The sequence below is a fragment of the Poecile atricapillus genome, chromosome 4, assembly GCF_030490865.1.
Source record: "Poecile atricapillus isolate bPoeAtr1 chromosome 4, bPoeAtr1.hap1, whole genome shotgun sequence".
In the NCBI taxonomy this organism is placed as follows: domain Eukaryota; kingdom Metazoa; phylum Chordata; class Aves; order Passeriformes; family Paridae; genus Poecile; species Poecile atricapillus.
The window spans coordinates 27,046,200-27,073,858 of record NC_081252.1 but is presented as its reverse complement, the minus strand read 5'-3'; the positions used below and the strand labels follow the sequence as shown (position 1 = coordinate 27,073,858).

Here is a 27,659-nt window from a genome sequence, read left to right as displayed (position 1 = left end):
TATTTTATTACACTGTGGGCATCTACTAAATTAATATATTTTATTTCTTCACATTAGCTGTTACATTATTAACCTGGAGGTCCATGTTTTGATGGACTAGATCCAAAAGTACGAGAAATAAGCAACACTGGAAGAGTAAAACTGGCAGAAACTCGGCAGAAAAAGACGTTCGCTCTCTGCTGTTGATGTTCTTTAACAAAAATGCTGCGGTTTGTTTTGGTTTTGGTTAGTTTTGCTGCCGGGGCGGAGGGCGGGGGCGGCGGGAAGCGGTTCCGGGTCCGGGAGGGCGGTGCCGTAGCTCATGTGACAGCGGCTCCAAGGGGAAGCGGCGGCGGCGGAGCCGTGCGGGGCGCGCCGGGGGCGCGGACAGGTACGGCGGGGCGGGAGGGAGTGCCCCCCGCACCCCCCTCCCGGGCCGCGGTGGTCTCGGCCCAACCGCGCGCCCTCCCCGGCGCGGCTGGGAGCGGCTGTACCACCGCAGCGGAGCGGGGGGTGGCGGCCGGCCGGGCCTCGGGGACGGAGCGCGCCCTCCCTTCGGCCGCTCCCCTCCTCGGGGGCGGTGGCCGCGCCCGCGGTGACGGGCGGCCTGTCGTCTTGTCTCGCAGGCCCGCGGAGGTGGCGGCGGCGGCAGCACCGGGCGGGCCCCAGCCATGGCCGACGTGAGTGCGGCTTCGCGGGGCGGGCGGGACGCGGGCGGTGGCTTCTGGCAGGGGTGCGGTCGGGGGATGCCGAGGTCGGGATGCCGGGGCTGTCCGGGCGGGCGGGCGGTGTTTCGGGGCGGGGAGGGAGCTCCGGAGCTGCCCCGCCCGCTCCGAGCGGCCGTGAGTAACGCGCCGCCCGTCTCTGCCCGCAGGACCTGAAGCGGTTCCTGTACAAGAAGCTGCCGAGGTAACGCGGGGCCGTGCGGGGGGCGGGCACACGGGGACAGGGCGAGGGCCGTCCGGTGCCAGCCCTCTGCCGTGGGCAGGGACACTTCCCACTAGACCAGGTTGCTCAGAGCCCCATCCAGCCTGGCCTTGAACACTTCCAGGGTGGGGTATCCACAGCCTGCCTGGGCAGCCTGTCCCAGTATCTCACCACCCTCACAGTAAAGAATTTCTTCCTAATATCTAACCTAAATTTCCAGGTTTTCAATTTGTACACATTACTCCTTGTCCTGTCATTGCAGTTCCTGATGAAGAGTCGCTCTCCGGCTTCCCTGTAAACCCCCTTCAGATACTGGAAGGTTGCTATGAGGTCTCCACTCAACCTTCCCTTCTCCAGGCTGAACAGCCCCAACTTCCTCAGCCTGTCTTTGTGGGGGAAGTGCTCCAGGCCTCTTATCAACTTCATGGCTTCTTCTGGACTTGGTCCAGCAGTTCTTATTGTTAGGGCCACCAGACCTGTACTAAATAGAACAAATACTAAATTAGTGAAGGCATCAGATTTTTTCAATGTTTTCCCCTTCTTTGCACATTTGTTCACACAAAAAATCCTTTCCTACTAATTATTGTGTTTTTTAAATGGTATCTCTTCTTCCTTTCGTTTTTTTGCAGTGTTGAAGGTCTTCATGCTATTGTAGTCTCAGATAGAGATGGTGTGCCTGTTATCAAAGGTAACTTCAGCTTCTCACTATGCTCTGCAGCTGAAATCCTGACTGAACAGCAGGGGGTGGACAAGTACAGAAAAATCTTCCTGGTTATGCAAAATAACTAAATATCCCAAGTGGTAGAATTGAATTGGACTTTAAGTAAAAGTTCAGTAGTTGATTATGTACCTTTTTAAATAGATCCTGTTGTTTGTGCCCTCAGTAATTGTAGTCCATGGAAGTTTTCCTGGGTGGTAGGGGTTGGAGTGCTGTAAGGTCCTTGTATCTTTAAGTCCCTCACAGGCTGATTGATGCTAAGTAGGAGAGAGAGCTTGGCAGTGTTTTGTTGGCTTTTTTAGTACTTTAGTTTTTATGTTCTGCAGCCCTTGTTTCAGATGTTCTTTCCTTGTGAGTACAATAGTTTAAGGATACAAAGATTCAAGTATTGCAGATTTATTTTGTTCAATGCCCCAGGGTATTCAAAGGCTGGAATGGGTGCAAACAGTGTGGGGCTCAGAACCAAAGGGATGTGAGCACAGGCTGTGCATCCTAAAGGAAGAGACTCTTTCTTAGTTATGCTAAGAAGGATGCTGGTGTAACGAGCTTTGATCATACAGAGAGCATTAAATGATGTACAGCTTGTGAAAACTGTCTGGTGTTCCTGTGGGAGCACCTCAGATGTCTTGCATGTTTCTCTGCTTTTGGCAGAGCACTAAGCTGGATGAGGGTTTGGGATGCAGTCAGAGACACCATGTAAAGATAAGGATTTTCTTGTTTTGTTCTAGTTGCCAATGATAATGCTCCAGAACATGCACTGCGACCTGGCTTTTTGTCCACGTTTGCCCTTGCCACAGATCAGGGCAGTAAGTTAGGACTCTCTAAAAACAAAAGTATCATCTGCTATTACAATACATACCAGGTGAGTAACCTCAGTGTGCCCTGTCCTCAGTGACTTCAGCTGTTCCTGCATTACATTGATTGAGCAAGAGAAAGAAGGTTGTTTAAGCTCTGGTAGATTTTCACTAGGCTGCTATTGAAGTAATTTTGGCTTATTTCTTACACAGCTTAAATGGTTAAGCCAAACTTTCACAATATTTATTAAACTTAAGTTATATTTCTTGAAACTTGAGATTTACTGGTTGACAGTGGGAAAGTGTAGTAACTCTGAATTTGCAGGAGGTGTTGCTCAAATGGTCTTCTGAATCTTTTATGAAAGGTTCATATTCTCTTTTATAAACAATGTTTATAATTAGTGACACCTAACATTAATTAAAGCACATGCAGCCTAATTCATAGCTAATCTTCCTGCCAGTATGGCTTTGAGGTAAGGAAGCCTTGAAATACAACTCGCAGTTTTCACAAATAAATTGATTATTAGTGTCCAGAAGTCCATCATCTACTACATTTCTGCTCCTTCATGAGTTCTGGTGGTCCTGAGATCTTTTAATTATGACTGCAGTAAATTGAACAGCTGTTAAGCCTACAGCATGTCAGGCTTTGTTCGGAAATTAAGTGGGTGAATGAGTTAGTTTGCCCACATCAGTACATTGCTTTGACTCTCTAGATGCTACAAGCTTACTGTTGTGTCCAGGGTGCCAGTGCCCTCTTAATGGGAGGACAGATACTTCTGTTCAGGGAACAGAATTTTAAAACAATAAACCTGCCTACCCTCCTGTTTCCTGTGGAGGGTGTGGTCTCCGTAGTGTAATCTGCAGGATCTGCAGCTGAAGTAGGGTTCTGTAGAACGTGGAGGCAGAGGGAAATGTCAGGTTTTGCATGTGCAGCTCCCTGGACTGTACTGTAAGTTGTGTTGGTGTTTTTAACCATGAGTCAGATACAAGAAACAGAAACACTGAAAAGTCACGTCTGTGGCTCTTGCTCCTGCTTGTCCTTTAAACCGAGGAGGCTACTTGTTGCAGAAAAAATCTGTGGAAAGAGCCCTGACATCCAAGATGTGTTAGCTGCTGGCTGAGCACTTCTCTCTCCTTGCAGGTGGTGCAGTTCAATCGCTTACCTTTGGTAGTGAGTTTCATTGCTAGTAGCAATGCCAATACAGGTAAGTTTACATATTTGTTTTAAAGATTGCAGTATTTTAAGGCCTGGGTATTTTAATAATTGAAAATAAATTCCCTGAATTCACTTCAAGTTAACTTTGTTCCTGCTGTGAATTTAGTTAGCATATTGTGAAAGGTGAGAAGGAAAAGGTGAGAGTAAAAATTCACAGAATTTAGGTGGCTTTCTGGAGTTACCATTCTTCTCTAAGCAAGTTTGTCTTGTGATTAACCTTGCCCTTGCTGCACGGGCAGGTACTGTGCTGTACAAGGCAGCTGTTTGGTCTCTTTCCTGTCAGTCAAGTTAAGAGTCTTCAGGAACATGTGCAGATTTGTCTTTAGTTCTGTGGGGTGGGGAAATCCTTCAGCCAGACTCTAGCCTTGCTCGTGAGGACATTGGCTAATGAATATGAGCAGAAGGGATTTAATTCTCGTACAGCTTCTTGGGCCACAGCAGCTATGGGAAGCAGCAAGGCAGTAGTGGGGGAGAGTTGTGCCTCTTTTAGTGTCAGGGTGCCTCTTTTAGTGCCAGGGACTGTAGACACCCTGCCTGGGGGTGCTGCCCCCTGTTCACTGGAAAGTGAGTAGCTCACATGAAACATTTCAGGTTTTGGAAAACACTGCCTGTGACTTGGGAAGGGGAGGGAGCTGCAGGCTTTGGAGAGAGGCTTCTCAGTGATGTTGTTTGATGGAATACTCTGTCTCTCCTCTCTTTCCAGGGCTGATTGTAAGTTTGGAGAAGGAGCTCACGCCCCTGTTTGAAGAACTGAGGCAGGTTGTTGAAGTTTCTTAACCTGATGGTATTGCCAGAGTGCAGCATTCCTCTGCAGCCCAGTGGACAGAAAGATTCAATAATCGTCAGTCAAATAACACGTCTCGGAAGAAATACCACAGCTCCTTAGTATACTAAGTAAGAGTAAATTGTACATAGTACTGAATCTGAAATGATCTACCAATGTGTTGTAGGTGGATGTTACTTTAGGCCATGCTTGTATTGTGCAGTACTGGAGAGCCCACCAAAATAGCTCCCATGGAGTTTAGCTCAGCCAGCTGAGCCAGGTCGGTGCGATGCCCTTGGCTCAAAGGAGCGACCCCCAGATCTCTTGTTTTACAGGGCACCAGGCACCCAGGCAGGGTGTGTCCACAGGCCGGCCACCACTAGGTTGTGGGAAAGCAGATCAGGTGGAGAGAGTGAGCAAAGACGTGGTTGGAGGCATTGTGAGAGCAAGTGTGTTAGCGGTGATGTGTCGGTACAATCAGTCAGTATCCCAGCTTTCTTACACCGGGTGTACTTTGGCAAGGGAGTGCTACTAATCTGGATGCTAGCTGCATCCTGCTTCCACTAGGAAGAAAGCTGTTTCTATGGAAGCTATTGCTTTAGGGACTTTCATGATGCCTAGCTAAAAGCACCCAAACAATGTCTCACTTCTTCATGGTTTTTTTTTGTGTAATATGGTTGTGAAGATCTCATGTCTCATAGTCTTTGTGTGGGTTCATCACTGGTGACAGCTTATTTACCCTTAGGTTTTCTTAAGTAAATAAATATAAATAAAAAACAGTATTTTTAAATGACAGAGCCTGGTCCACTCTTCTGTTGCACTGTAATACCCCACAGCACATCTGCTTGTCTCTGGAGAGAAACAGGTCTCTTAATTGTTTGTAAATGTCCAAAATCCATGAATTTATAGGCTGAAAACTAACCAGTGCTTCTCTCAGTTGGGCAGTAAGGATATCAAGTCCCAGGGCAGTGCAGAGATCCTGTTGCTGGGGTTCAAGCCTGTGCACTTAGCCCCACCCTGTTGTTCCCTCCCATGTCCCCTTATGAAAACTGCCAAGCATTGCAGATCTGAGGGACAGCTCTGGGCAGGTCTGTGCCCCAGGCTGGGAAAAGGGATGCCATGGCCCTGTGTTCACATCTCATCAACCTTTGGTGCCTCAGGCAGATGAGGGAAACAGTGGTGCTGGAAATGACAACTGGGAGTTCTTGGCTCAAAAGGAGGTTACAGCTTGTCAGTCAACCCTTTTCCATTTAAACTAAGCTGGAATGAGACTTCTGTTGCTGGTCCTTACAGAAGCAGCTGGAAGGTGTGTGTATTTCTGGCAAAATGTGTTTGTGTTCCAGCAAAGGCCTCCCCTTGCTGTTTGCTTCTGCTCTGCTTGTCACCCAAGGTCACTGGCTTCAGTTTGTGACACCACGTGCTGAACTTGTTTCCAATGTTCTGTGAAGCAGCCTGTTGCTGTGAAAAAGGGAAGGCTACGTTTGTGGTTTCTCTACAAGCTCCATTTCCAAGCAGTGTTCAAAGGACAGTGATGCTGCTGTCTCACTCTCACACAAACTCGGCAAAGGTTTTTAACTAAATGGGAGATGCCAGTTTGTTAAAGCCTCATTAAGGGAAAAAGGAGGACAAACCTTTAAAAATACAGTACAGGAATACAAAAGACCTGTGGTAGTTTTATAACAACATTTTATTCAGAAAACAGTCTGTATAAAATTATTTACAAATACTTTGAATTTCTAAGTTGAAATAAAATGCTATTTATATGTCCAAATCTAGATTTTCTTACTTCTTCCAATGTGCTTTTGCCTTCCTCTTCTGCACTCCCAGTAAAGGCAATTACCAAACACCCCCTCTTTGCACACCCCTTGAGGAGGCACAGGATTGCGCAGGGGATCTTGCTCAGGGCATCTTGCAGCTGGTCTTGAGCCTCTCCAGTGTGTCAAACTTTGCTTCCAAAATGTAACATCTGTTTTGAGTACAGCACCAACCTCATGGGGTTGCACTTCTTGTCTCTGTAGTGAGCCACAACGCTGTTAAATGTGTGTCCTGTGAGTGCCAGGAAGCAGCTACTGTTTCTCATAACCCTGGCATAACACATAAGTGTGCTTACATGATGCTGCTCGCCATTACCTACAGATGCTGTTTGAAACAAACATTCCCTTGTAGCCATCACTGTGGTATAAAGCTAAACCATATAAAAATTTGTCGGACCAGAACTAAGTGTCACACATCTGTCACTTTGAAAAGGGCCTTGAAATACTACTTTCTGGATTGCAATATAGATACTATTTACAAAATGTAATTCTGTCATTTTTCTTGTGGTTTAAAGCCTAAACAGGTAATAAAAAGACAATGTTTCCAGAAAGGACCTCTTTTAAATAAAAGGTTCAAGGTTACAGAACATGATACTGATCCTTTGTTGTGATGGAGCTTGCAATAAATTATTGAGTGCTCTGAATAACCACAAAAGTTTTGAACAGTGACCACTTCTGTGATTAGTTGGCAGGTGTTTGGATTAAGTGTATTACAAGCATACACCACACGTGTTAAACCCACACTCTGTACAACCATCCCCACGCGTGACTCGGCGGCCCTAGAGCTGCAGGATCCTGTGTGTGCAGAGCTGGGTGACATCTGTGTGGGGGCACAGACAGCACTGGAGACGTGAGGCTGCCCACTGGTAAGAGGCTTCCCCTTGGAGAGAGGCCATTCCTGCCAGTGGAGCAGGAGTGCTGGCACACAGCTAGGAACTGAGGGTGGCATTGCGTTCCTCCAGCTGCTTCCGTATTTGTGACTGGAATGGAAAGACAGTCCATTACTGCTTGTCTGCGTGCACGTGCATGTGGGTGAGTACAGGCAGCCCAATTCCTGGTATTTTTTAGGAAGCAGTGCTTCTATGACTTTTTCTTGTCTTCTCATTCCTGCTATTGTGACCTAGAACATGCGGTCTGGGCTGATGAGCCGTATTGTTTACCAAGCACATATAATGACATCCTTAGAGATGGAAGTAATCTTTTCTTACTAATGAGCATGCCTGTTAAAAATGCACTCCAAAAACACTGAAGTGGGTTTGCAGGCAGATCCATTATTCTGTGCATGGCACTGATGAGGCCACACCTTGACTGCTGTGTCCAGGTCTGGGCCGCTCAGTTCAGGAAGGTGCCTGAGTCCAGAAAAGGGCAGTGGAGGGGAAGGGGCTCGATCATAAATCCTATGAGGAACAGATGATGGAGCCTGGAGGTGTTTAGCCTGGGGAAGAGGAGGCTCCGGGATGACCTTACCACTCTGTAACTCCCTGAAAGGAGGGGGTAGTCAGGTTGGTCTCTTCTCCCAGGCTGCCAGTGAGAGAACATAGCCCTAAGCAGCATCAGGGGAGGTTTAGACTGGATATCAGGAGGAATTTCTTCACAGAAAGGTTTTGTTAGACATTGGAATGGGCTGCCCAGGAAGGTGGTGGAGTCACCATCCCTTGCAGGTGTTTAAGAAAAGACTGGGTGTGGTGCTCAGTGCCAGGTCTAGTTGACAAGGTGGTGATTGGTCAAGGGTTGGACTTGATGACCTAAGAGGACCTTTCCAACCTAATTGATTCTGTGATTCTGTGGAAACTGCATATTCCAATCTAGCTGGCCTGGCAGCCAGAACAAGTACTCCCTTGTTGCAGGTGCTGAGAGCTGTAGGACTGGGGTGCCACAGTCCTGGGGGGGTTATGATGGCAGTACCAGGTGCTGCTGCCCGGGATGCCGTGTAACAGCACACATCACCTTACCAGTTTCCACCGCAGGATTTTAATCCACTCGTCAGCTTCTATCCCAGTTTTTGCACACAGGTAGTATGTCCTTAGTGGGAACACTAAACTGTAAGTAAACAAAGCTTTCTTAAGTTGCTAGAACAACTGGCAGTTCTCCCCAAAACTGAGCCCAGCTGGCCTGTACCAATATTTACTGAGACAGAGCAGTGCAGGGAGGCTGTGCTCCCGTTCAGCCACCAGGAGGGAGGTTAACCAAGAGAATGGCTGACAGTCATTTACAGCCCAGGGCCTTCTAAGCCCAGGTCTAAGGACCCTTCTAAGGATAAAAGATCCACATTTGGGCACCTCTAAGAAGAGGTTACCATGTGACCTGTATCAGTGCCTGACCCCAAGATCCATGAGTCTAGATGATGATTACAGATGCTTATAGAATTAGAAATGCCCACTACAAATGGGCCTACCTTTTGGCTGGAGTAATTTGTCAAAGCCATGCAGGACTGACAGAAACTGGCTGACAGAAACAGACTTTTGAGTTAGAGGATGAGCAGGATCGCAGCCACCAAGGGATCTTTCAGAAGCATGCACTATTTACATTTCAAAATTCCCCTTCTATTTTGAACTTCCCAGCAACATGGAGAAAATCCTACAACCTACCAGAAACAATTGACTCTTTCCTGGGAATAGTCAAATTGCACAGCTGAGCATTCAGTTAAGTCAAGTGCTCGAATTGGTTCCGTAGCCTTGAAGAGAAAATGTTTTTAAAATGTGGACACATGAAAATAGAAGATAAGGCTCTCAGTTCATCTTCAGTGCATCTAGACCTTTATAGGCACCTCCACAGGTTTTTCCAGGCATAGTTACAATGGCTGCAACACTATAAACTCAAACTAGCAAGCATAACATCAGTGGTATCATGATATGAAGTGAGCTTAACATGAAAAACACAGGACAGTTCACATCTGGACAAGCAACAGAGATCTCTACTGCAGGAATGTTTGAGCTACATGGAGGCTGCTGAGGGTTTGGCTGTGTAATGTAACTGAGACAGCAGCAAATCTGGTACCACTTTCAGCTAAGCTTTACAGAGACAAAGGCATGGGTATAAGTCTTATCAGACTAGCCAGCTGTTGGAGATTTAATTAATTCCTAAATTCCTTAAAAGGATGAAGCTGGGTAAGGAGAAATGTAGAAGCAAAGCCAAAGTAGTGTTTGCAGCAGAAATGATAGGTTTGACTGCCTGAGGAGCATCTGTGTGTCCATGTGTACCCAAACATACACACACGTATATATAAAAGTTTCTCTGGACAAGGTCAGGTGCAACTCATCTCCCTTAGGACTTTTGTTCTCCCCAGCTGTGAGAGTTCTTCCTCCATCTGTTTCAGCCTCACACTGTTAATACTTCGGAAGAGGCAGCTTAATTAATTGTTTTCTGCCCAAACACACTTAGCTGTTTCCATGGTCCTCCATTGGGTATATAGAGGTGTGTGTTTCTTTCTAATCTTCCCTTAATATTTTTGCTGACTGAGTGGCTGTTAGTAATACCCTACATTAGAAGAAAGCCTCTTGTGCTGTGGTGTGATAGCAAATGCTATCCCAGGGTCGGCTGCAGGCTGCTCACGTGTGGGTACCTGCAACCCTGCAGCAACAACAGGAGTGCCAAGAGACACGGGAGCTGCTGCCTGGAAGGAGGTCATATTCCTGGCAAAGACAGGAATTCTTCTTGCCTGGTAAGTCTCTAAAGGAGTGCTGCTCTTTGAAATACTACCCTGCAAACTGAATTCAAGTTGTCTTGAACTGAAATGAAAACTGATGGAAAGCCCTGCAAAAACCTAGCTGTTTATAAATGGTAATGTTTGGTGAGAGAAGGCAGTTGTATCTGCTCTTGTGTAAAAAACATCAAGAGGCTTGAAATAGGGCTTGGCAGAGGTGAACAGGCTGTGTTTATGAAGCAACCTCAAACAGAGGCATTGTAAGGGCAAAGAAACTCCAGAAGTGTTTCTTATCTTTACGCAGATTAAGATAGAAATGGAGCAGCAACTGTAAGGACCCAATGTTCCCAGATGCTGTAGGTTAATTTTTGTAAGAAGTAATTTTTAAATTAATGGTTTCCTATGTATCCTGTGAGACCACTTAAAACAAAAGGATGAAATTAAAGAAGGCAAAGGATACTATGATATTTTTAGTACTATTTTAGCAGCATGCTCTCTGTTAAATTGTGTCTAAGCTGCCAATAATGGTTGTGTTGTGGTGGTAGCTTAAAATCAACTTAAAAAAACAACCCAAAAATGTATTCTAGGCCAGGCTGGACAAGGCCTGGAGCAACCTGGTCTAGTGGAAGGTGTCCCTGCCTTTGGTGGAGGGCTTGGAAGGAGGTGCTCTTTGAGGTCCCGTCCAACCAGAACTATTCTGAGTAAAAAAGCCCTGTAAACTCTATCCAGTAGCTAAGACTGGCAGAACACAGTGTTTTCAGATGTAAAATTTACTTTCTCTTGTTGAAGTCGTCAGCAGAACTGACTTTACTTGGCAGGTTTGACCCCACTGGCGGTATGGAAAGCTTTAACTTGAGAAGCTGTGATGCAAATGTGAGAAGCTAGGGATACAAGGAGGCTGCAGCTGCCTGTGTGATGTTTAAACAGTAGAGCTGGTGTTTGCTACTTACTGTCTGGTCTTTGAAGTACTTAAGTTCATTCCTATGCAGTGTAAACCACCTTGTCTTCCAGCTCTGAAAGATCAAGAACAAATGGTAACTGTTTTGGGAGAGTTTAGTCTGACACTCCTTAGGAAAGAAAACCTTTTAAAGCTGCTGGCTTGCTCTGGTTTACAGTTGTGCTTTGTTGTTGCTCAAAACACAAATTGTTCCTCTCTGCAGGGAAACACAGATGGAGCAATTTCAGCTCCACATCATCTTTAGCTTCTGTGGGTGATCACAGAGTGGAATAAACAAGTAAGAGTTTTCCTTACCTTGACTATTTTGCCTTGTTTTATCAAATATCCTTCCTTGGTACCAAGCTGTGAAGTAACAAAGAAAGGGATTGGGGTTAGAGGCTCTGCTTCTATTTCCCACATCCTTCTCTTTGCCTACATCAGGAGGATGGATCAGTCCTTTGGGAAACTCCCCATAGCCACTTGCCCTCACTTCAGTGCTCCCCTCGGGCCCATGCAGCCATCAAACATGGAGCTGTGCTGGCTCTGAAGGCAGCCCCCTGGACTGTGCCTCCCCCAGGGAGCTTCTGGCCTGCACCTTCTCAGCCAAACACAGCAAAAAAGCTGCAGCTAAACTTTATTTATTTAGTTGGATGGTTGCCTTGGTACGTGCTGTGAACAGAAGCACACAGGGTTTAACTGACAGTGGAATTATCCCCAGAAAATGCTCCTCAAATGCAAACGGGAAAGTGCTGTTTCACTGAGCTGCTCTCTTCTCTCAACCAGGCCCACCCTTGAGAGGAAAAACCTGTTATATTCAATGTGCTTCTTAAAAAAATTGGGGTTTGAGCTGTTTCTCTGGCGTCCTGAGTGACACTTGGACCTTATGACTTCTTAGATACTGACACTCTGTGTAGGGACCTGTCTGTGAGACTGCAGATCTCTGAAAATCAAAATCTTGCCAAGCTGCCACTTGAAAAAATATTATCTTTTATTGGTGGTATGTGGAAGTCAAGCTTCTTTGGAGGTTAAAATGTAGCTAAGTGATGAAAGGTTTATTGTGAGACACATCAGAAGTGGTTCTTCTAGCAACTTCATTAGCCCATATTAACATAACTCCTCCTTTTTTCCACAAAAGGTACAGTATATAATTAACTTTCCTCTCTGTTCAGGGCAAACTGTTCTGGAGAAATCAGCTGTCTCACTTAGATATGAGTTACAAGGGATTTAGAGACTCTAATTGCTGTTCAAGTAAGTCTCAAATGTCAGAATAGGTGGCCCAAATGTATATGATGATTTTTTTTCTGTGTGTATTTGTTGTTTTTTTTAAAACTCATAATAATGTTAATAATGATAAATTATTCTAAAAGATAAAATGAGAATGAAAATATTTCATATATTCTTTGTTTGGATAGTCAGACTCACCCAAGTCAGCTGCAGACAATGTTTTCCCAGGGACAGCACTGAAGTGACAACAATTATAAGAGCCTTTACTTGCCATGGGACTGCAGCGAGCAAGTCTGTATTTGTTTTTCCCTGTTTGGCAAAGACTTCTTGTGTTTACAAACCCATAAGGGGATTAATAACCAGTCTTACTCCATAGCTCACTCCAGCAATCGTGCTAGACTCAGGCCAGAAGCACCCCTCCCACCAGAACACAACTTACTGAGGGAGCATTTGGGACAAGGTCACTTTCTGTCCTTCCTGTCTGCATTGCAGTGTGAACACGGACGGACTCGTAAATGGAAGGTTCTTCCACTTGCCGTGGGTAGGGATGCTTCAATACAATTAAGGTTCCTGGAGAGAAAAGAGCAGGAGTAATCCATCTGGCAAGTGCAGCTTAGAAAATAACTTGTCGGTCGCTACATCTCTGAGGAATGGTTAATTTCACCTTTTCCTAAAATTAAAAACTGTAAATATATGGCACCTTTTCAAAACCTTTACCCTTGCAAATGCTTGCATGAAATCTCTTGACTCATTAAATTCCTTTCCTGCCCAAGAGGCTGGCTTGGAGTATATAGTCAGGATGCTAAACTAGACCGGAGGCCATAAGAGTCATTGAGTTTGCCAACATCCCACTAGGTAGTGCTTAAATCACTTAATCTGTCAGACCTTTGGCTACAGGCTTCGTAACAGTAAACCCACATTACCATCACCTTCAACTGTTTTTACCACAGCTCCTCCCAGTTAAACCTTTTCATTATAGCCATTCTTCCTTTTCTCCAAGTAAGGTCATGTTTATTGCATGTTCCCTGAAAAAAGCTGCACTCTCAACAGTGAACCTATTGTACTTTTCAAAATAGCGAAGGACGTCCTTAAAAGAGCAACTGCTCTTCCGTCTAACTCCATTCTTTAAAAATAATGTCACAGCACACCAAATGCTGCTCCATTTGCATTTCATGCTGATATTGCAGCTCTTAAAGAGGAGGGATGCTAGAACTGGTAATAAGTTGGACTTTAAACCTGCAGATGTATGAGTAATTTAAAAGTATTCTGTAATGGGAAGGGCTAAAAAGAGAAGTGGAAAAGTTGTATTTGAAGTAAGCAGCTGAAATCTGTTTGCAGACACAGGGCGTGTATGCAAATGTGATCTATTCAACTTGCCACAGGTGGAAAGTGACATTGGTTTAATTCTATCTGGACTTGCAGAAAAAATATGCTTTACTATTCAAAATAAAATTGAGAACAGGTCCATCACCATTCCAGAGAAAATACTCCTAAGCTGTTGCAGACAATCAGGGTATCATCATCTGTACACATGGATACAAAAATGGATAAAAAGTCCCATTGCAGAACTGGAAGGACTAATATAACATTTCATACGGTATTTGTTTTCTAATAAGTTCTCTGTGAATTTCTTTTTCCTCCACAAAGACAGTTGTAGAGAATAGTCTGGCAATTATACACAAGATCTGGCAAAAACTGCACTGTAGCAAGATTATTCTGCCACGTCTGCATCTGCTGATGCTTGGATTGGAGTTGCCTCTGATGAGTCCCCTACCCCATTTTTAACAAAAGATGGTTATGACTCAGGAGAAATTTGGCACCTGTATCTGAAGGAGTATTGCCTGAGTGTTAATTGTCTCCTCCTCTACTGTTTTCCATGGTATGGTAAGGTGGAAGGTTTCTTGATATGAGGTGTTATATATATATATATATATATATATATATAGTATTCTGTAGCACATTTGACTTAGATTTTTCACACACCCAGTAGAATCTGATTAGGAAACTTTAAGATGGCAAGTCTTGATCCCATCCATAGAGATCAGATAAAACCAATGTCTTGTTTATTAATATCTTCATCTGTAGTGAAGGAGTGAGGAATGGGGAAATACAAGTTTTATGTCTTCTGAAATCTTTACGGAGATTTCATGTGGGTGAATATGCCTGTGGGTGCATGCCTGATTTCCCAGGAAAAGTAGCTCACTGGCACAGAGGATACATGTAGGAGCTCTGTGTTTGAACCAGTTTTGAAAGCAATTTAAAAGGAGAGTATTTTGAAAAATACAAGTGCCATATTGAGTCTACAGCTGCATTTTTCTTGGGGGAAGAAATTGGCAAATGAGCCCTTGAATTTAATGTTTGTGTTAGCAGAGCACTGGTGCAAATTTAGTGTGTGACGTGTTACAGTTATTGCATGTGCCAGCTATCACTTAACTGGGCTCCTGCATATATAATTAGTACTGCTCTGAGTTATTTGCATACACTTGCCACAGAGGATACAGAAGCTTTTGGCATTAATTTGTACTGACATGTCTTCAATCAATCAAGTCTTCTTACACTTGAAGCTAAACATAAAACTGACATTATCATGATCATATCCACTTTGTTTCTTCAGGGATTCTAGTCTGATGGTGTTCAATTCACATGTAGGAATCAAGTTTAATATTTTGACCCTTAATTCAGGCAGCACATTGGTTGTTAAAGAAATTTGTGCTTTTTCTCTCTCCTCTTAAAAGAGAAAAATCACTGTGATGGCAGATGGCACCAGCATGGTGATGCACTGCAGGAAGAACAGGAGAGCTAGTTAAAAACACATTCCCTACAGGAAAGAGGAGCATAACACTGTAGATTCCTTCCTTGGACAAAGAATAGTGAGATGAAACAATTTCAAGTTGCTTTTCCATTTATTCTTATTGGGGGATTTCAGCTTCATAGATGCATATTTATTTCCTCACTAACACCGTGCTTTGGTTTTGCCATTTTTGAGAACATTCTAATCTTCCTGGTATTTTGAAATGCTTCCTCCTCTGAGAAATTGAAAGGAGCTCACAGCCCTGGATAGCAAAACTCAATGTGGTTTATCTTCAAAGACCTTGAAAGACTTTTTGAAGTGGAACTTTTTTAGACACAAATACAGATGTGAATTTATGAACACTTTAGCAGAACATCTATTTGCTAACACATCAAAAGCTCCTTTTAGTTAGATCTTTGTGAAGAACGGCTACAAATGAGTTCATATACACAATATGGCTCTCCTTACCTGTTTCACTTCCAATTAAAGGCTGGTTTGCAAAATGCATGACCAATTCCTTCAAGCTAGAAAATTCATTAAATCCAAATCTGAATGAAGTTCCTGTACATTCAACATGGAAGTGTTTCACAGAATCTTTTCCCCTAAAATAGAAGAGGAAAATTTGTCAAGATGTAAATGCCAAAGGCATTTGGCGCTTACAATCCTTAAATAGCAGCTTTCACTGCAGGGAATCTGACCCAGATCACAGGCAGACAATCACTGTCCTAGTGGTAATACTACTGCCATTACTGTCCTTCACTAATACTCTACACATCTGAAAATCAGATTTTAATTGCTGATTTAGAGATATGAGACGATGGAAGCCTAGAAAGACCAAGTTGGTTAATTTAACTCTTACATCAGCAAAAAGACTCACAAAAGAGATTTCAAGCCTTCTGCCTAAATAGGATTAAACCCCTTCACTTACTGGACTTTAGTCTTGATGGTGCACTCAGTATCTATCTTGGTTTTCAAGTAGCATCCCAAACTCATTGAAAACATCTTCTGTTTCCCTTTCAAAAAAAAGGCAGTTTCCATTTTGCACCCAAGCAGGGGTTTAGTAACCTTTTTTTAAATACCTAGGGCTTTAGGGTTTGTTGGCTTTGTCTCTGTACTTGGATGATTGGTTCCACTAGGATGGGCACTGACAAACATGAACCAGAGTCCTTGTTCTGTAAGGGAAGTAACAGCTTTTGTTTATGAAACCTGATAGCATTTAGAGAAGTGTGCAAGGTCTCACTTCCTGGGTAGGCAATTATTTTGCATTCAGAAGACAGTGAAGCACTTATTTCAAGTATTTCTCCAGTGAAAAAGTTACTTTTGTTAATGTTACTAGCACAGAAAATAGTTGAGTAAACTTTGTCTGAGGAAAATCTTAAATAGCAAATATACTGAAAAAACGTGATGAAGAAAATTAATTATAGCTTCTCTTTCATTGTTTATTGCCATTCTCTTTGTTTATATCTCTGTTTATTGCCACTTCCAAAGAAGATTATGATTTCAAAAAGGTATTTAAATATTTATCTTTGAACAGTATTTATGAAACTGTAGAAGATGACTCTATGGGCGTCCCACGTGTTTTGTGCTACAGTCAGCAGGGGCACAACAAGCCAAGTGCAAATGCTTCACTCAAGGGAAGAGCTGCTGTGACTCTGCTGCAGTTACAGGGTTTCCCATCTTTTTGTTTAATTTCTCAAGATGATGTTGCAATGAGAGCAAATTCTACTCTGCTTCCTACTTCCTTTTCAAACTGATGTAGCCGGGGGAGGGGATTTCAGGCAATATGTGATCTCTCTTCCTACAGCTGTCAGTAAAAACCTCAAGGGATGGCTAAGCATTTTTTCCTTGAAAAACCCCAAAATATAATCATGACCAAAGTTCCTTATGAGGCTGAAGCAGAAAATAACGTAAAAACTACAGAAAATATTTTGGGACAGAAGGAAAAAGCTAGAATTTCTGAAATTATCCATTCTACAGAAATGTATCAGAACAAAACTGAATTACTTATTCTAAAATTAAGTTTTAATTTTCGTCAAAAAACTGAAAGAAAATGTAAAATTAACCAGTAGAAAAACTGTAAAACATTTAAAAATCAAAATCATTATTCAAAGGAGATGCACCAGCAGAAACAACAGAAGGTAACAGAACAGAATGAAAGATCAAACTTCAGACCGGGCTGCTCAGTTCATATGGTAATGCAGTAAGTAATTCTCACTACATGAAGAGCTAAGCAAGAGATTGGAATGGGCCTGAAATAGACTTGTGTAGGTCTTCTAATGCTAAAAATCCATTAAAGCAGAAAATTTATATTCATTAACTAACACTTCTGTTTCCTATTAAAATAACTATTTAAATTTCGGTTTATCATAATAAGTTGTTTCCTGAATGCTATTTAAAACTACCTTCAAGATATATATATATATATATATAAATTGTCCGAGGTAGTTATCTCAAATAATGTTTAACATTTTGAAGTGAAAAAAAACAAAACAGAAAAACAATGATTAATTTAAAGTTACCTTTTTTTAAGGACTTATAAATGTCATTATTCTTTTTGACAACACTTGCAGTCATTTCAGTCATTGCTACTCTGAATACTCATTTTGTAACCTCACCTTCAGGCCTGTTGGGCACCCTTTGTATAACTGGCTGCCTGTAGCAGTAATAATTTCAACAGTGTGTGTATAGGCATGCTTGCTTCTAGATCTTCAGTCAGAAATGGGTGAAACACTCCATCATGTCTAATGCGTGTGTCCTTAGGCTGCCTCACTAAAATGTCATGGCTTTTCTCCTTCTGGGAGATTCTTTAAATGTGATTCAGTAGGGAAGTAACCAGGCCAGGCTACCTCTGCTCTGTATTTGTTGTATCTTGAACAGTTGTGTCCTGAATTGCTGTAACTGACTTCAAGGCCCTGACATCGATCCCTCACAAGATGCTATTCAATTTAGCCACACAGACTTGGCTAAGACTGAACCTTAGCACAGAACAGAGGAGTGAAACCAGCCAGTCAAACATTGGATCATCCTTCAGAGATGATGGTTCCTATACAGGGATTCAGAAACTAGTAAGGTTAGCATCTGTTAAATGTTTGCTGCTGTCCTCATCTTAAAACTTCTCTACTCCCACCAGCTGTTTCTTAAGCTCTTTTAACTGTCATGCATATTTTTATCACTCAGACTGAAAATTTACAGCCATTCTATAGAATTACGTTTTCTACCAATAAGACTAATTCATAAATTGGAAAAATGAGAGCAGTTGTCAAATCCAATCCAATTTTTTCCTCTAGAAAAATGTCATTCAGTGGGATTATACCAATAGGAATATATTTCAAAATGGTTTAAACCCTAGGGAAAAAAAAAAACCACCTTGTAATGCATGGGACATTCAAACATGGAAGCAGCTGCAGCATTAGATTAGTTCACATAGCCTACCTTACAGAGAGGGAGTACAGATCTTCCCTTTCATTGCTCTTCCTCAAAAGATAGCTCCCATCCTTCCCATTGGAGAGCAGCAGTGCTTCTGCTGCGTGTCGGGTGAGATTGTCATGGTACCACCTGGGGAGACACAAGAGGTTAAGCATCCTTCACTCTGCCCTTAACTGGCTGCTGCTGCTTTTTGGAGCAGGGTTAATTCCTCTACAATTTTGTGTTATCCCCTTTCTCACAGGCACCCACAGCTTACACAGATCAGTGCCCCTGGCAGTGGCCTCCTTTTGACAGTGTCAAAAAACTGGTTTTTGTTAACACAAAGTTGTGTACGAACAGCTGACTGTTTCACTGGATATAAAAACTCTGCAGTTTCTCCTTGCACAAGCAACAAATTACCCAGGTCTGCGCTGAGAAGGTGAAAGCAGTTTTGGGGGGTATACAGAATCCCTTGTCTATTTTCAGAAGCGGACATATGTATATTCTTTGGTACACTTCTGGGCAAACAGGCAGCACCTAAACTCCTCATAAACTCTCTATTTTCCTCAACGCATCTTCACTGCCAAGTTCTGCAATTAAACCTGTTTGCCTAAGCTCATAATTAAAGGGATCAAAATTAACTGACAGAATTTCAGTGAAAATTAAGATATTTTGCTATTGTTGTCTCTCAGCCAGGTGTGATCTGAGCAACAAAGGAAAACATCTAAACACTGTTTCAATTTATCTTCAGTGAAAATTAACTTCATTTTTATATGAAAAGTTTTGCAAGGACTTCACCGGAAGAAAATCCTGCAAAGAAGTCCAGGAAGCGTAGTTTATGGGTGTGTTTCCATTCAGAATGCTCCACAATAGAAACACCCTCTTTTTCACAAGAGGCAAATATCTCACTGGAAATGAACCTGAGACTGAGCACAAAAAGCTGGAGCTATAAAAGGTTGGAGCTGCAATCCTGCAAGGCATGCGATAATAACCATAGCCATGCACACACACACGAGGCTCTGGAGCAGAAGGAGGGAGGGATACTATACCCAAGGCTCTGCTGGGAGCAAGCTTCCCTTGTCTGTATGTGGAGTGCTGCCAGGTCACCTTTCCCTTCCTTTAAAACTCCTGTAACATTGGGTTCAAAGCCTGTCACTGCTTCAGCCAAAGAAACACGGTTTCCCTGAAAGCAGAAGTGCCCTTGCAGCACTTTCCAGAACTTGTATCATGGCAGTCTTCGAAATGAAACCAGGTGTAATTGTATCCTCTTTCTCCTTAGCTGTTCATCCCAAGTTTCCACCAAAGTTGGCTTCTCGCACAAAGCTTTAACTCTCAATTTGGACGGCTGCCCATTTGAAAGGCCAGCTGGCTGATAAATTGCTTTGTGAGAATCTCCAGACTCTTAACCCAGAGGAAGAGAAGATCCATGTGAAACTCAATACAGGCAGGGTAATGCTGTTTTGGCTCTAGAATGTGGTCCATCCTCACAGTAGAATAAAATAATGAATATTTAAAGATCAAAGTGTCATCCTCTGGAACACCTGTTAGCCAAAATCCGCCTAGGGATTAACTGCTCAAGTAAGTAACAGGCAAAGGTCAGATCATTCCTGATGTGGGGAGGATCATATCAGCATGGCCAGACCTGCAGCTGAGAATGCAGCACTGCGTTTGGGGTGGGATTTCCTGACGCTTTTTGGCTCACTTCTGTGCAAAAGAACCAGATGTTGAGAAAATCTGTGAGTGGTCATTGTCATGGAGGAGGCAAATTTAGTTTGAGGTGGCTCATAACTGTGTCATTACCTTATTTCCAAAAAAAAAAACCCTTCTACTAAACTTTTGAAAGAGAAGTCACTCAGGTTTAAAAAATGCTGTGTTTAAATCCGCTCTCTCTTTACACACAAAAGGCCAGGCACTAATGAAATGTTACCATTATGGAAAAAAAATAGATAAACCAACCAGAAACCAACAACAAAAACCCTTAATTGGGAAAATACTGTTGTTTGAAGGTGCACTTTTAAAACTTGGATGACAAGGCTGCACCAGTTTCTTGCCTAAATATGCTGTCTCAGACAAAAATCCCTCAAATGTTACTGTGTTGCTCTTGTTCAGCTCAAAAAATGGAAGTAGATGTGAGACAGTAATGCAGATCTTGGTGTCAAAGGGACTGTTACATGTAGTTTTGGGCTTTTTCTCTTCCTGACTGTGACAGATGGTTTGATCAGGCTACTTTGATGTTCCACTGTGAAAATGGTCACACAAACTCTGTTCCAATTGCATAAACACAGGTAAAATATTGAATTGCTGGAGAAAATTTAGAGTTTCCACCACAGACCACCAGGAAGATAAACAAATACACACCTATGCAGTCTGCTCTTACAATCAAGCCTGAGCTGGCAGTACAAGCAGAAATCACCAGGCATAAAAATAAACTCAAACAGTCCTGTGGTTAGACACTACTAGATACACTTCAGCATAATTTTTTTTCATTCCTTCTATTTATCTGTCTCAAAAAAAAATTTTAAGCAGTTCTTTGAAATTGGCAAGCAAATCAAGATGGGAGTTATGGCTCATTTGGCAAAACTGTAAAAGGCAGTCCACCTTCAGCTTTGAAGCTTTGGTTGTCTTCTGAGATTTATCTGGGGCAGGAAATAGTTGATACAAAACACAGTACTGTATCTACCTTTATGCCATTTTCTAACAAGACATTAAGGAAACTAAAATGCTTCACAAACATCCATCTCTTTGAAGCCCCTAGAAAGTCCTTCATAAAGCTGGATTGTCTTAAATCTTTGGTTTTGAACATGGTGGATAACATTGGACAATCAGGGTGTTTCTGAAGGTCCTTCCAAAAGTCATCTTTATAGAGTCTTGTATTCACTACAAAACAAGTCCAGAAATATGCTCTGTACTTTGACAGCTTTCAGACTGAAAATCATCAGTAGTGTAAAAATTGCCTGAGGTTCTTGATTGAGATTTCTCTGAGAAACACAAGAAGAAAGGTGGGTGAAATTCCCTCCCTCCTTCAGAGCCACTTCTTCTGGCTGCCCTTGTACACCCTCCTGATATGTATACATATCTCTGGGAGGTTTCTCCTTTCTGATTATTTCATTTTGTCTATTAAAAAAAAAAAAAAGTGTAGTCAACTTTTTGGGTTTCCTTTTCTGCAATTTGACTAGCAATCTCAGGCTCAGAGTTTATAGATGATGTCATTTATCCATTCTTGTTACTTTAACTTCATCCTAAATGATGTTAAATGCCTTTATCCGGTCCACGTAAGCACGCTGTGTTGTCTGTATGTGTTGTTGAATGACTCTGCCATCTTTCCTGCTCTTTGGAATGGCCAGTATAAGCATGCCTTGGAATGGACAAGCACAGCAAGTGAGAACACTTTTGCTACCCCTTGAAGAAGAAAGCATTTTTAGATATCAGCCTATTCTTTAGGTCACACTGCATTGGTGATGGCATGGAGGAAGGACTTCAGTGACATCTTTTACAGGGAAGAGAAGGAAACAAGAACCCAGTGCCCCAGAATGCCCAAACTCATCAGAGCACACAGCCTTGCCCTGAAGGTTTGCCCCTCCAGTTACCAGTGGGGTTTCCCCATGGAATAATCCAGTGGCTGCTGCAGCTGTGCTAATGATCACAACTCCAGAACAGGATGTACTCACATTAAAATCTCTTCTTAAGAAGACTTCTGTGTAGTTAATGCAGCAGCTAGAGCTACCTACACTATGCTGAAGATCAGGAATATGTTACAGCAAAGTCTGGGGTGAGAAATTCCCTGTTTAGGTTAGAACATCATCCTCAAAATGTTCATTCTTTAACAACTCAAGCTGTTCCAATGAAAAATGATAATGAAACTTCATTTCTATGTCCCCTGCAGATGAAAGTCCTTAGGTATGGCATCTGTCATTTCTGATAATGCTGTTTTCAAAGAAATCATGTGGATATTTTGCAAAAAAGATCTGCCTGGGTAAATAGAGGAGCTGCTGTATAAACTTGTAGCTGGCATCAGGTGGATAAACTTTTTAACAATAACAGAATACACAAGGAGCACACACACTTATCCATGAAAGGATGAATGCTGAGTGACTTGCACAATTCTCTTCTGAGCCAGTTTTATGTGCAAACTGTGTAACATCCAGTAGAAACACTTGCTTTTCTTCCTCATAAAAATGAAAGATAGTAGCACCAGAAGAGAGCACAGCTGGAAGTTCTGGCTGCTATTTGGTGTGTTTGGAGTGATAACTCTGCAGTATACCCAGCTACCAGATAAATGCAGTAGGCAGAGGTCACACTTAGGTTTTGTGTCCTTATAAGATGTTCTCAGTACTAGAAACTGTGTGCATGTTTGGCTTGCTTTGGTGAAAGTCAGGCAATTCAAAGTTCCTTCTGTGAAGCAAGAAGGAGATTCTTGGTGTTCAGCTGGGTGAGCTATGCTCTCTTCCCAGAGGCTCCCTCCCCTACTGCAGCAGGGCCAGTAGTGCTGGTGCTCTGTGGTGGGTGGAAAGCACTTTGGCTCTCTGAAGCAGAAACACAGCAAGTCTAATTCATCTCTTGTCCACCTCTGAAAGGCAACAACGACCCATATGGCTGGGAAGATGAGCCACCTCTGCCCCCAGTAGGACTTTACTCCAATATTACCCAGAGCGGTTATTTACCCTCAGTTGGGTTGATTGGATATTTTGTTGTTTGTTTGTGGGGGTTTTTTTGTAGTGATAGATGCTGGCAAGTTTTATGTTTTGGTTTTGTTTTGTTTTTTTTTAATCAAATATATCTTCTGCCACTAGGAGTTGAATTTGCCTACACTTTGAAACTATATTCTAGCCTCAAAGATGTATTCCTACTCTTAGGTTAAAGCAGTAGTACTGCTCAATGGAGCACAAGGGAAAGCACTGACTTATCTCCTCTGGTTGGATGCAATGCTCTTCACGTACCCCTGCTCCAAAAATTACTGTAAAATTGACTCACTAGTTCTCTATTTCTGGCGTTCTGTATTTCAGTAACTTCCAGCTCTCATCTGCCAAGTTTAGTAGTTTGGGATTTTTAATTTTTAATTTTTTTTTTCCAGTGCCCATCATCTGAAAATTGCAAAAGTGTTCTCTGTACCTCACATCACTATAAGTGAAGTCTTGGCCATGTTTTTAATGGTGCCTGTGTTGAGAGAGCTCTAGAGAATCTCCAAAAGGGCAAGAATGCCAAGTCAGAAGTTACAGGTGTCAGGCAACCAAACTGGTACTTATTAGACATCCCTTCAATGTATTACATTGAAACACTTAATCATGAACCTGTATAAAGTACTTTGCTGGAATACAAGGATGCCATTATATGGAAAAATAATTTTAAAATAGAAACAAGAGGAAATAACATCATATATCCAGTCTTAACGTTTCTGTCTTCTAACTATAGACTTTCACTAGTTCAGCTTCTGCTTTTCACTTCTGTTTTTTCTCCCCCTTCTTTTAACTGCCTTCATTCTGATTTTCACACATTATTTGGCCCACTTTCTAGTCACTTCAATTTTTCTCTTTCTTAAATTCAAAAACAGAGATGAAGAAAAAAATTCTTATGACCATTTACTGTGTTCCAGTCTAACATGTTCCTCAATTTAATTATCACCTAATCTAGGCCTGTAGCCTAATTTCTCTTCTGCTACTAAAACAAAGCATGAAATGTCCAGTCTTACTAATACCATCTGTGAAGGTATTGTCAAACCGGGAAGAGCATAAGAGCTCAGCTGCAAGGGGTGACAAAGAAAGCTTGGACTGTAGAAGGAAAAAAGGTCGCAAAAATTTGTTTCCATTTGCCCTGTGCCTTTCACTTTCAACAGACAGTGTCACCCAAACTGCTGTATTGGGATGCAAACTGTGCTACCAGACCAGCCTGTAATTACTGGGTTGATGAGATATTCCACATTCTCATCTCTTGCGCAAATAACAAAGGGGAATTCCCCAAACTCACGCAGTACGTGCTCAGCCACAGGAGCTCCACACTGCCGTCAGCTCTAACAGCAACAGAGGCCACTGGAAAACAGGTTGAATCCAGGAATAACTAAAGAGGCCTTCAGAGAAGAATCCTATTTTCAGTTTCCTTTTCCTTTGAGCCAAGGTGCTTATGTCTCTTGTGGCAAACTTTAGTGTTCCCTTTTAAATATTCTGGTAGTTTTAGGGACAAAGTTAATCGGCGAGGCAACAAGTTTTTAACAATGTGTTCTGCTTTTGAGCTCCCTTTTCATTAAGCATTAGACCCACCTATATGCACATCAATACACTGAAGCTGACTGTAATCTGAGTTTTCACTACATTGCTGACAACTTTCCATTCTGTTGAACAGCTAACCTGGTAAACTACGAGCATGTCCTGGTACTCAGTCTTTTCTCTTAAGAGTAAAGTCCTTCCCATTTCACACTTCTTTAAACCTTATCCAACTTCTTTGATTTTTGCACCAGAAAGCAGAAGCTTTAAAATAAACTGCTTCAAATTCCCCCCAAAGTTACGTTAATGTTGAAGCTACTTCTCATTTGAATGACCATTGTCTCTGTTGGAGACTCCTCACCACAACTGAGTCTCAGTCATGCTGCATACTGCATCAGCTGTCAGGGGAACTCTGCACTGTGAGAATATGGGACTGAATTTAGGATGGAAAACCCTTGTGATGACTGAGAAATTCATTTTATGGTCTGGAGAGTGACATACCTACTTGTCACAGCTGAAAAGGTGTTTACATTAAGAGATCTTTCAGGTTATGCTGCAAGAATGTCTGCTGCATGAGAACTTTTTCATATTTAGGGGAAAAAAAAGAAGGAAAAAAAAGTGGCTTTAGTACTAGCTGAAAAGAAAGGGCCTTGTTTAATAATTTGAAGGGACTCTTTGCCTGGTATTGCTTATTCACCTTTAATCTATTTAATTCAACACACTTCCCTGAAGGAGATGCTTAGTATTCTGTGGAAGGGTGAAAAGTTTTTTCCATTGAAGTAGAAGTAAAATAAAGAAGGTACAGCTTTAAAAATGCATATTTGTAGTCCTCTCATCTGTACTCCTTCCTTCTGATGGATACCACAATAAGTACCACATCAAGCAGCATTTCTACAAGACTGTCTATGAGGATGAGCTCCTTGCTGCTTATAGGCACACGTTACTGGCATATATTAACTCAGACCACATTGTGTAAGTCAGTAAACAAATAGTCTGGTAATTGGGAATCATGCTTCCCACAACAGCTCCAACTAATTTTTCTTTCCTTCTTCCCTGTAAATACTGCTTTAGGATGAGCATAATCTAAGAGATGTAATGAAAAATTATATAATGGCTACTCTGGGTACAGCTGCGAAGCGACTTAATTTCATACCTGTTAGGTGCTTCAGTTAACAGGCACTTAATGAAAAGGTTTTCTCCAATACAGGAAAGTAGCACCACTGTAGAGATACTAATTTCAAGCTATTTTGTTGCACTCTAATTTATTTGCTAAGCGAATTAATCACAAATACAAGCAATGAGTTGGTCCTAATCCTCAAGTACTCAGGAAGCAAAACACCTTTACTTTTTTTCATCAATTTGCTTGAACGCAGAGGTGACACCAGAGCCTTTTTTGCTTTGTAAGAATGATCACTGGCCTTTCCTCTGCTTTGCCTCCCCTTTGCACTGCTGCCACTGATCCCACCCTGCCTGAACCCACCTGCCCTGCTCCTCCAGCCCGCGTTTATTCCTGCCCACGGCAAAGCTGCCGGCGACAAAGTGAGCCAGGCCTTTCTCCTGTGAAAACCAAAACTAACCGGCAGAAGAAAATGAGCGAGTCGCATCAGACAGGGAACAAGGTCTGTTGCAACCTTCGGCCTTCCTTTTTGCTCCTGGGGTTTTGCTTTTCGGTAAGCGTGATGTGCTCGCAGTGGCTGCGCATCGCCCGCTGCTCTCCCTGCTGGAGCCACAGGCACCTTTGGGAATCCTGCTGCCTCCCGGGGCCCGGCAAAGACAGCAGCTCCCCAGACCAGGGCCCAGGCCAAGCTCCAAGGAGACAGCTGAAGGGATGGCACAGGGAGGACAGGGATCTGAGGACAGCCTCTGGGTTTGGTACTCCCTGGAAAGGCAGGGATGTGGCACGGCACAGCCTGGGCTCTATCCGATGGCGATGGCTTCAAGGCCGCAGGGATTCTCAGAGGGAAGCTGCTCCCCTGTCACCAGCTTTCCACTACATTCGAACCGTGTGTCTGCACTCCCGGTTTCTAGCTATTCTTTATTTGTCCCGGTCCGCTGTGCCAGCCTCTCAGCGCTGCCACCGGGACGAGGCGCTGGGCTTCCCCGAGGGCTCACAGCACGCTCGGGGCCTCGCTGGGACAGACCCCGCCTTACCTCATCCCTCCCTTCGCCACCCAGACCCAGCAGCCAGACCCAGCAGCTCCCACCCTGCCCGCCCCGCCGGGAGTCCCGGCACGCCCGGGGCTGTCCCTGAGGGGGCCCTCGCTGCTGCCCCGAGCGCCGCTTACCCCAGCGCCATCAGCTCCCGCTGGGGCGGCGCGGCGGGACGCGGCTCCCGGCGCTGGGCCATGCTCCCGCCGCTGCTCACCGCCTCCGCGGGGCTGAGGAAGTGCGGGCCGGCACCTCCCCGGGCGGGGCCCGTCCCCTCCCTCCCCGGCCCGGCCCGGCCCGGCCCGGCCCGGCCCGGCCCGTCCCATCCCCTCCCTCCCCGGCCCGGCCCGGCCCGGCCCGGCCCGGCCCGCCTCGCCTCACCGGCCCGGCCCGAGGGGGAGACCCCCACCCTCAGCAGGAGCAGCCAGAGCCCCCCCGGCTTCCAGCGGTGCCCGGTGTCGCCCCCATACTGCTAACACTTTGGTTTGTGGCCAGAATAATTCATACTTCCCGTTGTTTTTATCTGCCCCTCCCAGATGTTCGTATTCCAAAGGTTGGTATCTCGTTGTCCGCTCGCTTTTCCCCCGCCATCAATCCACAAATGCCCCTCGCCTCTTCTGTGTCCGCCAAAGTACCCAGCGAGGAAATCTGTGGAGGTGAAATTTGTGGATTGTTCTGTGACAGGTGTTCAATCCTATCCCCGGCCAGCCCCCAGAACCCAGGGAGCTTGTGGTTTGCCCCTCCGAGCGCAGCTTCCCGTGGCGCTGCCGCTGGATTGCCGAGGAAAGGGGGATGCTCCTTGCCCAGGGTCTGACACGGCCCCGGCTCCCTGACCCGCTGGTTCCCCTGGGGATCCGCCGGGCTGCCTTTGAAGGCGTCACGCTGTCCTTCGGAAACAGGAATAGGAACATATACTGCTAGAAATTTACAACTTCACTCCCTCTTTGGAAGCATCAAGAGGGCTGAGCTTTGTGGATGAGAAATTTCTGAGCGTTATGTGGTGTCTGTTCCTTCCAACGCTTAAACGATCTCCTGCAATACTAAAGAGGTTATTTGTATTCCCCAATACTTCATGGACAGTAATTATTACAGGTGGCAAATTCCTT

At 43.7% G+C, this 27,659-nt stretch overlaps 2 protein-coding genes across 2 annotated transcripts; one reads left to right on the top strand and one right to left on the bottom strand.

Annotated features, from left to right (window-relative positions):
• Window positions 1-284: 284 nt before the first annotated feature.
• LAMTOR3 (late endosomal/lysosomal adaptor, MAPK and MTOR activator 3) lies at window positions 285-5,192 on the top strand. Its single transcript, XM_058838286.1, has 7 exons — window positions 285-370; window positions 606-659; window positions 854-888; window positions 1,536-1,594; window positions 2,353-2,486; window positions 3,560-3,623; window positions 4,338-5,192. Exons 2-7 carry the CDS (start codon window positions 651-653, stop codon window positions 4,409-4,411), a joined length of 375 nt encoding a protein of 124 aa, XP_058694269.1. The 5' UTR covers window positions 285-370; window positions 606-650; the 3' UTR covers window positions 4,412-5,192.
• On the bottom strand, window positions 4,985-26,774 carry DAPP1 (dual adaptor of phosphotyrosine and 3-phosphoinositides 1). Its single transcript, XM_058838285.1, has 9 exons — window positions 26,691-26,774; window positions 18,239-18,361; window positions 15,275-15,408; window positions 12,455-12,585; window positions 11,107-11,154; window positions 10,805-10,867; window positions 8,800-8,885; window positions 8,164-8,251; window positions 4,985-7,191 (listed from the first exon to the last, which is right to left on the bottom strand). Exons 1-9 carry the CDS (start codon window positions 26,750-26,752, stop codon window positions 7,141-7,143), a joined length of 786 nt encoding a protein of 261 aa, XP_058694268.1. The 5' UTR covers window positions 26,753-26,774; the 3' UTR covers window positions 4,985-7,140.
• Between the last annotated feature and the right edge of the window lie 885 nt (window positions 26,775-27,659).

Excerpts from the sequence above, each read along its gene's own strand:
- DAPP1 (XM_058838285.1), bottom strand. The coding sequence starts at position 26,752 with ATGGCCCAGCGCCGGGAGCCGCGTCCCGCCGCGCCGCCCCAGCGGGAG. Across the intron at positions 10,868-11,106 it reads AACAAGGCAAAATAGTCAAG|AGCTGGAAGACAAGGTGGTT; the intron begins GTAAGGAAAACT and ends TTGATCTTTCAG. Across the intron at positions 8,886-10,804 it reads AGTACTTCAAAGACCAGACA|GCTACGGAACCAATTCGAGC; the intron begins GTAAGTAGCAAA and ends TTTCTCTTCAAG.
- LAMTOR3 (XM_058838286.1), top strand. Across the intron at positions 889-1,535 it reads CTGTACAAGAAGCTGCCGAG|TGTTGAAGGTCTTCATGCTA; the intron begins GTAACGCGGGGC and ends GTTTTTTTGCAG. Across the intron at positions 3,624-4,337 it reads TAGTAGCAATGCCAATACAG|GGCTGATTGTAAGTTTGGAG; the intron begins GTAAGTTTACAT and ends CTCTCTTTCCAG.